Source organism: Hyposmocoma kahamanoa, unplaced genomic scaffold, assembly GCF_003589595.1.
Source record: "Hyposmocoma kahamanoa isolate Upper Pololo Valley unplaced genomic scaffold, ASM358959v1 129, whole genome shotgun sequence".
Classification (NCBI taxonomy): Eukaryota; Metazoa; Arthropoda; class Insecta; order Lepidoptera; family Cosmopterigidae; genus Hyposmocoma; species Hyposmocoma kahamanoa.
Window position 1 is genome coordinate 526,961 of NW_020653460.1, and position 9,853 is coordinate 536,813.

The 9,853-nt window shown below is 33.9% G+C and overlaps 1 protein-coding gene across 1 annotated transcript in view; it reads left to right on the top strand.

The window, feature by feature from the left end:
• Positions 1 to 6,387: 6,387 nt before the first annotated feature.
• Positions 6,388 to 9,853, top strand: part of LOC113240260 (dynein regulatory complex protein 11) — a 6,409-nt gene continuing 2,943 nt past the window's right edge. Inside the window, exons 1-8 of the mRNA XM_026477517.1 lie at positions 6,388 to 6,629; positions 7,035 to 7,258; positions 7,480 to 7,693; positions 7,928 to 8,153; positions 8,281 to 8,473; positions 8,631 to 8,844; positions 9,058 to 9,361; positions 9,544 to 9,819. Of these exons, the coding sequence (XP_026333302.1) occupies positions 6,504 to 6,629; positions 7,035 to 7,258; positions 7,480 to 7,693; positions 7,928 to 8,153; positions 8,281 to 8,473; positions 8,631 to 8,844; positions 9,058 to 9,361; positions 9,544 to 9,819 (1,777 nt within the window). The 5' untranslated portion in view covers positions 6,388 to 6,503. The remainder of the gene's footprint in view (positions 6,630 to 7,034; positions 7,259 to 7,479; positions 7,694 to 7,927; positions 8,154 to 8,280; positions 8,474 to 8,630; positions 8,845 to 9,057; positions 9,362 to 9,543; positions 9,820 to 9,853) is intronic.

The window sequence follows — 9,853 nt, forward strand, 5'->3', positions numbered from 1 at the left end:
CCTTAAATAAGAAACTCTTCAGCATTTCATTTTTATTTCATAGATATTCTTCCATATTTGTGATACAAATGCTAGTATGAAAATAACAATATGGAAGTACTGCATTTGACGAAGGTTATTTCAATACAGCATGTATACTGCGAAAATTGAAATACTATGAAATCTTAATAATGATTGATCATAGTTTCAAACTAAAAAAGTAATAACAAATTCTGGACTGTTAATATAATTTATACTTTACCTTGTTGTTAAGTTCACTACCGTTAGTACTTACCATGTAAGTTACGACGTTTTGATTTTATATTGAAATTAATAGTTAGTTAAATGTGCTGCCATCCAGCGGTTAATAGCCGAACGACGACGAATTCGAGATACTACTTAGTCCTCCAAAAAAGAAACGACCACATTGCAGCTTCGTAAGGTTTACTTTCGTTTCTTGTACCAAAAAAAAATTATTACGATAAACAGAAAATTCAAAATTTATTAAAATTAAATAAAATAAGACTTATGACGATCTGTCGATCGTGTTTCACCACTATAGATAATATTACATGTGCAACTATCATTTTTCCACTTCAAAGTAGCGATATTAGGCATTTTTCTACGATTTTTAAGGTTTTGCGTGAGATAATTGACACGACCTTAACGTGTAAATCGGAAATGGCGGATTGAGCTCAAGTTTCCGAAACTCCGCGAACTGTTGGCACACGTATCATGCAAACTAAGCACTTTTCTATATTTATTGTTCTGTGGTTATGTATAACTTATTTTTTCAAATTATGTTTACAACCTGTAGGCATAACTAAAATAATAATGTGACAACCCTACGCTCGATGTCTAGGCATTGACGCGCAGAACAGGCAGGAGTTACACTACTTGTCTTATTAATGCTATGGTGTTATGGATATCTTATAATATTGTGGTGTTATGTACAAGCAAGTGAGCGTGCTGAAACAAGCTTATGTATGGAAACTGAATGCAGTTCGGTAGACACAATCGATATAGTAATATCACAGTATTACCACATAATATACTCGAATACTTAAATACATGGACATGCCTATAAAATTTGAGAATTTCCTTCGATTTTCGTAGGATGGATCATTAGATTATGACTTGGTGACAATGGGACCACCACGAGAGTGCATGCTTTCAGACAAAAAAAGAATTTTCAAAATCGATCCACAATTGATGGAGATATTAGAAAACAAAATAGAAAAGAAAATATATACAACCCAACGTATAACCTCCTCCTTTTTTGAAGTCGGTTAATAAGAATTGTCACCATAATTAGATGGGGAAACTAATCTGAAAATTACCTATTACTGAGAATATTCTCGTTAATTATGATTTTTTTAAATTAATCTATTATTTACATCAAATGTGGATATGGAATGCCCTGTGTGATTTTTAGTCCGGGACTTAATTAGTCATGTATAAAACATATTTTAATTACCTCGACGTTTTGGACGTATTGCAACGTCTATAGTCTCGAAGGAATTGAAGAGGCGGGTGTCAACATTTTCTAGCTGTTCGAGTTTCTCTGACTACTCGCACTTGGTCTTCATTATTTATTTATGCACACGTAACTAGAGATGGGCAATGGGTTAAAACTCAATCAACTCGCCCTGGTTTTAACCGGGTTTTTACCCACTTTTGCCCAAAATCGTGGACAGAAACGGCGAGTAGTTTCAATGTAAAAAAATCTTTTTTTAGATTAAAAAGAGACATCTCCACACAATATCCATCTCGCAATCGTGTTCATTCGTGCTACTAAGAAAGAATATTACCATTCGATTTTTATAAAGATCGATTCAAGGGATCATAAGATATAAGGATTATTTAAACCGATTTATTTCAATGCTGTTTTCAAGTGAATCGGTTCAACAGAAAGGCAAATAGAAGTCCAATAAGTAAGCAATAAACATTTTATAATAATTATAATATCATTAAAGAAGGACGGCGACATACTGTGTATTTTGTGACCCAGTGTTTTAGACGACGTGCACTAACCGCTCACGCGATGCGCTCCTCCTACCGCAAAATGGCGGCTATTTGGTTCAGCAAATTAGAAAAGGATTCAGTTTAAATACAAGTTTTTAAAAATAAAAATTATTATTTTGCATTGCTAAATAAATACCCTACGTACTACAACAAATACATCTCAAATAAAATGCAGTAATACACCGCAAATCCTGCACTTAAAAAGCACTAATGAAATGTTTGGTGTACTTGGATAAATATGATAATATTCCGTTTGAGTGGTTCTAACGTTTACCATGAAATTACTCCTTAAAGTACAGTTTATAAACATTTATATTCAGGGTAAACTTAAAAAACGCTACTTACGGTATGTTTTCAATAAATAAACACCGAAATCACCAGCCCAAACAATAATACGTGACGTATTTTTGAAGTTGTTTATTTTTGTTAAATAACAGACCTACAGCATTAAAAACTTTATGGTTTGCTAGAGTAGTTACCGAAATAGCAATTAATATTAGTTCTTTTACCTGTTATAACTTCGATATCCGATAAATCGGTATAAAATCATCACCGGCACTTCTAGGTGTGGTATGCGTCTACGGCTGCATGTATCGCGTGAGCGGTTATAGAGATCTATCAATACTTGTGATTCATTATAATAGAAACAAAAAACCTAATTGAGTGCAGCCTGTAGAAGCTGGGGTCATAAAGTTGATTATATTATGTTTATAACATTGTCCTGTATTTCGCTTTAGATGTTTGTTCATAGTAACTGAAAACAACAAGTTTTCAGTTTGTATCCAAAAACAATAAAGTACTTGCTGAATATTCTCAAATCTGTCAAACTCTGCTAAATTTAATACAACGTTAACATGTTCTGCCGCAATGAAAATGAATAAAAATTAAATCTGCTCAAATGGCAGAAATCTGCGACAACGGGTCACACTTTTCTCAATCTCAATGTGACATTGACATTGGCAAGACGCCTCTTGTCAAAACGTTCCTTTGCTGACTTTCTTATCTCTCAGTCATAATATACTGTCTAAATATTTTTGTCATATTCTTTTTATTCTTTACTTTATGTCATTACTGTCTAATTGATTATTTGATTAGGTATTTTGTAGCTTTAATGTTTTATGTGTGTACTTTAAAATAATCAATACTTTAGTTACGTAAACATTCAGTCATGCTTAAAACGAAACGTATGTACAAGAATGTTACCTAATCTATGGTCGCACTGAATCCATTGCATTGTTTCATTGACTTACAATTATATGGACGTCGGGTCCGCGCTAAAAAGTATCCGAACTTATAGGGCGTTAAAATCGTACACAGAGCGTCATTCACGCTTTAGTCTTCGTTTGTTCGAGTGACAGCGAAGCAAGCAAAATTAGACAGTACTGCGATGACATTACAATTTAAATTCAACATTTTAGCTTTTTCATATTCCCTTACATGTCACTACGTTTAAATAGGTTGACTTGGGACATTTTTTTCGTGGTTTTTGTATTAGAGCCGTCGTCCATTTATTTGTAAGTTAATGCATTGTTTGCTGCATTTATTCTAAAATACATTGTTTTACAATTTCTTTATTCCTGACTTCTAAAAATATACAAAAAATTTTAATAATTAGACATAAACTAAAACTTTGAACTATACTAGCAAAGTCCATGAACGACTCTTCCTTGATTTTATAATAATTGGGTCTACTTATGCCATCCTTCTTTGAACAAAACTCGATTTACAGCAAATATTTAGTTATAGTTTTTGCCCTCGATTTCGGGCATTAATAGGTTTTATCCCGGGCGCTTGCTCATCTCTGTACGCAACGCCAAACTTTGTCCACTGGTTTTTATATACATACATATAAAACATATAACACTGCTACTACCTTTGTCGAGGAAAAATAGACCATAACGCCATAATAATGGTACCCATACTATTTAATACGAATATACGCATTCATGTTCATTGAATTAAGAAGTCGATAACGACTAAAATACGGCTTGTTTACGTTGTTTACGCAGGACGAAAAGGCAATAATTTAATAGAAATAAAAATGTTAATCCACGTGTAACATTGTCGATAGCGACCCTTTCCTGGCAACGGGTTTAGTCAATAAGTATACGTGTAACATTTGTATATGTGTAACAATAGCTACAATACGTGTGTTATATTATTATACTTTATTTACTCATTTAAAAAAATATAACAGGTATAAGAAAAGAATATTAAAACACAGGTTATATACTTCAAATATTAGGTAGTAAAACGGCCTTTTTTTTACACACACTCTCATAGCCTCGCACTAGGGAAACTCTGTATCGCGGGTGCCATATACACGCACATAGACGACAACCACAAATTACACCCAAACTCACGGGAGAAATAAATGTAGGCTATACAAATATTTCTCCCGTTCTGCGAATCGAATCCGGGATATCTGCGTGACAGTCCAGCATAACCGTTCTGCCACAGAGGCAGTTAAATATTTTACAATAACAGGATTAAAATAAACCTACAAAGTTTTATTGAAATCGGTTAACGGGAAGTGGTTGAAATTCAATAAACCGTATTCATCCTCTGATTTGCTACCCTTAGAAGTGGAATATTTTCTTTTAATTTAAATGGGACCACTATTGATGTACCCTTTTTTCCAATAAAAAAATAACCATCGAAATCGGTTCATAAACGTCAGAATAATCGCGTAACAAACAAAAAAAACGAATTGAGCACCTCCTCCTTTTTAAAAGTCGGTTTATAACTGACTGTATTTTTCCGTTGCAATAGTTTTTTATAGCATATTCACCCCTATTCAGAGACAAAGACAATCACGCCACTTATCGTTTTCAAAATCGGAACTTTAGTCAATAACGCAACTAGTATTGAGAAATATAATATAGGCTCAGATTTGACTAAATTGCGATGCAAGCACATAGAAAAATTCGTGAGGACCGCTGGTTCGTTCCGTGGCTTAGTTGGTGTAGCGTCTTGGACGGTATGTTAGAAGACGTCGGTTCGAATCCGGCCGGATCGAAGGATTTTTTTCTGAGTATTCGATCTTTGTATTAATAATTATAACAAAGTAGTGGAGTAATTTCACATAAAAAATAATTGAATATCAATTCAATAAAAATTTAAGAACTAAATTATTGTTTATACGAGATAAAAATTAAGATATGCATAATATAGGAAATGAAACTATTTTCCGGATTTAAAAAAACTTTGTAAAACTTAATGTAGCGTAAATTGGGTAATTAATAAAAAATAAGGTATTTAATTAATAACTATTGTAACTATAGTGAAAAAATAGGGTTGAAGACTGTACCACCTCAGTCAATCGTGACCACGGGACCTGTAAAGGGCCCGAAACGTCGGTTTGTTTGAAAAAACAAATATAGGCGATTTAAATCCGGAAAATAGTTTCATTTCCTATGTGTAACAATCGCGAAAACCTAAGAACTCGATATGCATAATAATTTGCCATTATACTTTTAGTAATTGAACCAATGAATATGCCATCACTGCTTTTCCACTAAGACTCAACTACCATTGCAATTAGACCTTAACAGAATCACAACTACATTTAATCATAATCGCAATGTAATCTGTATTGAGACTCAATGAAATTACAAGTGTGAGTGGTTTCATCAAGGCCGCCAGCGGCAATTGCTAAATAGCTTTCAGAAAAGAAATACTCTGGTGTCAACCTGATTGTCTGGTTAACTGGAAAAGTGGTGTATCTACTTCAAAGGGCCCATCTGCACATTCCGATTTGCGTAGCCAAGTACGTTTCCATTTGGGTGTAATGCGCGTAGTATGGTGAGATGTAAACTAATCAGCTAGTTACAATGTTTATAGCAACACACTTAGCAACATGTTTTATCAATAATGTTTTTGTTTGCTTTGATATTTCCAGCTTAAACGCCTACTCATATTGATAGTTTGGGTAACAAGTACTTTGAGACTGATTCTCTCAACAAATTGTTTACGCGTTGTGTTTAGTTAGGAACAAAAAATAAGTGAAATACAATTGTGTTTAAAGAAAAAATAAAAACACGAAAGGCTTAAGTGTTATTAACAATGGAATTAAAGGTACGATTGCTAAAAATATTCTTCAAAAAATGACAAAAATCAGATCAGATAAGTGACTTATTTATTAATTACTCAGTTCTATGGCCAAACTTCAACGTAAAACAAGTATGAAAACAATAATAAACAGAAGTCATTAGATAGTTCTGACGATGATCAGAAGAATTATTATTTGTAAGACATAACCACTGCGAATTGATGAAGTAATAAAGAGATAGTAGTAGAAATAGACAACAAATATGTCAAATAAAATCTACAACGACATATTAAATGAGACATCAGAGTTAATAGGAGAAGCTACTCAAGCTGACGAAGCTGTTCATGCAGCCGGACCAGCTGAACGTACAGCTCTGCAACCGCTGCTTTCAGAATTAAGAGTTCGCTATACTGTATTGCTAGCAAAATTAGATACAGTGTATGATCAGATGCTTCAGCCACAAAAACGCTTGATTGTCAAAAGGTTATTAGAAGCTTGCTTGGGAAGACTGATAGAAATTAAACATGATTTGGTTGAGGTGCATTTGTCGGATTACACTTACGATGACGATGATGTGAGTTTGATTTAAATCTTTTTGCACCCACTTATAACCCCGCACTAGGAAAACCCCATATAGCCATGGACATATACACAGACAACCACAAATTACACCCAACTCCAGTAGGCCATACAAGTATTTCTCCCGGCCCGGGAATCGAACTTGTCCCAAGTTCTCTGCCTGGCAGTCCAGCATGGTAACCGGCCACGGCGGCAATTGGATTTATAAATGAGATGTATCGGTTTCAGTCTTGTTTTTATCTAAGTTAATGGGGACGATTAAATCAGTACCTGATGACAGATTTCGAAGGTGTAACATAAACATTACAATTGATTCATAAATTATCGCTATACATTTATAATGTCATATCAACCGTCTACCAACACGTTACAATCATTTATCATTTTAATGTAATATCAGGTCCTAAAAAAACTTCAAATGACCCCTCATGAAGCAGAGCCAGTAGTGCCTCAATACTTTATCAGAGAAAGAGAAGATGAAGTCACCAATCGTCGTACATTTATAGAAGGCACTTTAAGGAAACTTGGTTATGAGCCTCCAAAACCGCAGCCTTTGGTATTGACTGAACAACAGGCGGTACTGGTTATACAGAGCCACGAAAGAGCTAGGCAAGGTAGACTGAGGTAAGGAAAAAAATTGTTTGTAAACGTATTTTCTTTAAAAGAACATCATATATTTGGTCCCGGAAAAGATGTAAAATTTGGACATTTGTATGTTTGATTGAAAACTAAAACATGCAGATTATTTGGGTATGCTTATGCGTAGGCACATAATGTAGGTTAAAGAAATAACAAGTGGACTTTTTCCTTCAAATTTCTTTTCTGATTTGTTTTAATACTTTTAGAGGACAATTCATGAAAGAAATCCGTCTTCTAAAAGAAAAGGGGAGGGATCAAAAAGGAGAGATGTCAGCATCTGCTGCAACCGCCATACAAAGGGTATGGCGGGGATTCATAGCCAGAAGAGCAACGAGGAAGAGAAAAGAAAAGGAACAGTTGTTAATTGGAATGTCAATGCCGCCATATGTTGAGTCTGCTGCAATCAAGAAAGCTGAAGAAGTAAGTTAATTTGACAAACCGTTAAATATAAACTCTGGGATTAAGATAATTTTGGATTGGCTAGTGATGTGGTTAACTGTGAAATAAAGTGAAGATGACACGATAATCAAAAATCAACCCTTTCATTTTTTGAATTCCATTTTAGAATATGATCAGCTACATACTCGATAAAGCTTTTCTAAACACTTAGAAATATTTGGGTAATTATAATGAAACCATTATAATTACTTTTAGGTAAAACAATATAGACGTGGATTACAAAAAGAGCGTGAAAAAGAATTTCAAGAAGCGTTAGTCTCGATTGAAGAAAAACTTCGTGCCAAACATAGCGTTAAAATGAACGAACAGATCGGAGATGAACTGAGAAGATGGATTAAAGAATACTATGAACGAACAGGGAGATTTCCTGACTTTCCATCTGAAGAAGGCGGTGGCAGTAGAGCTATGTTTAGTCGACAAGGTACTCAAAAAAATTCCAAAGTAATAACGTAGGAAATTTTGCTTTTATTAACAATTTTTAATAAAAATTATAAAATTTAAATTATAAACATTTTTATTAATAATAAAATTTTGTCCAACAGGTACAGGAACTGACAGTGAACTTTTAAGTAAATCATCGCCAGTGACGTCTTCTAGAGAATCGAAGAAGAGCAAAGACAGCAAAGATAAGAAGAGCGGCAAAGCTGATGATAACAAAAACAAAGACGAAGCTGAAGACTTGCAAACTTACAAATGTAATCCTTCAGCATTCTTGCAAGATGTTATGAACTCTAACGAAGAGTAAGTATTTATTTTCAAAGTGTAATAAACGTTTCTTCACATGATATAAAAACTATTTTAATCGACAATTAATAGAATTCTATGTAGTTTCATTAAATGTTTGCAATATTTGCCTCTATCAGATAAGCAATAAAAATATAATTGGTGCTTGTAATAGATTTGAAGACATATGGAAATTCAAAGACGACCCTGAAAATCCTCATGAACGTTATTATAAAGACATGATAGAAAGAGAGAAGATGGTCAAGATCGAACAAGAGATAAGAAACATAGTCGATGAAGTTATGAGAAGTGAGCTTGAAGTTTTACAAGCAGCATACGATAGGGACCGCGCTCATAAAGGGAAGAAAAGTAAAAAGCCCCAAAAGAAGGTAAACGTCATTAATTATATAGCAAACACTTCGTTATACCTAGTTAGGCTAAGAAATAATTGCACTCAAGACATAAACATTACTTCGCGAAAATCTATTGAACTTTGAAAAGCTATAAATTGGGTCTCTTCGGAGTGAGTTTATTTAAAGATGAATCAATTTATAGTCTAGTTTTATAGAAAAGTCTACCTTACTTCATATTTTATATTATAGGTACGACGCGGAGGCAAAAAGAGTAAGAAGAAGAAAGAAAAAGACCTCACACCCGATAGAACAACGGAATCACTGTTCGAAGAACTGGTGTCGAATGGAATTATTCGTCCCTATCCTCAAGTCAAAATTGATGATTACATTGGTGAAAAGTGTTATGTGGGAGCTGAGTTTAGAAGTCAAGGTGAAGAACCTGAGCCTTGTTTGGGTGATATAAGGCAATTGATAAAAGAATATTGCATTTTGCCTTTAGGCTCTGAGTATGTCAGAACAAATGCACCGTTGGTTCGATCCGTTCTTATTTCTGGTGAGTCTACCTAATTATTTATATATGTAGTTAATACTTAATTGTCACAAATTAGACAATGAAATTAGAGACTTGTCATTTAAAAAATTTAACTGGTTTTTAAATAGCGTAAGGGTTTTTCAGACCTTAATATTTTCGGTAATTGTAAATTAATATCATTAAACGATTGAAAATTACTGTAGGACCATCAGGCAGTGGCAAGAAATTTCTAATCCAAGCAATCTGCAGCGAAACAGGTGCAACATTATTCGACCTGACACCTGCAAACATAGTAGGCAAGTATCCTGGAAAGACAGGTCTCATAATGTTAATACATTTGGTAATTAAAGTATCAAGATTGCTGCAGCCGTCTGTAATATGGATGGATGAAGCGGAGAAGCCTTTTGTTAAAAAAATACCAAAGACAGATAAGACTGATCCGAAGAGATTAAAAAAGGATTTGGTGAAGATTATCAAAGGTTTGTTTGAATAACTTTTTTAAGGAAGCTTATA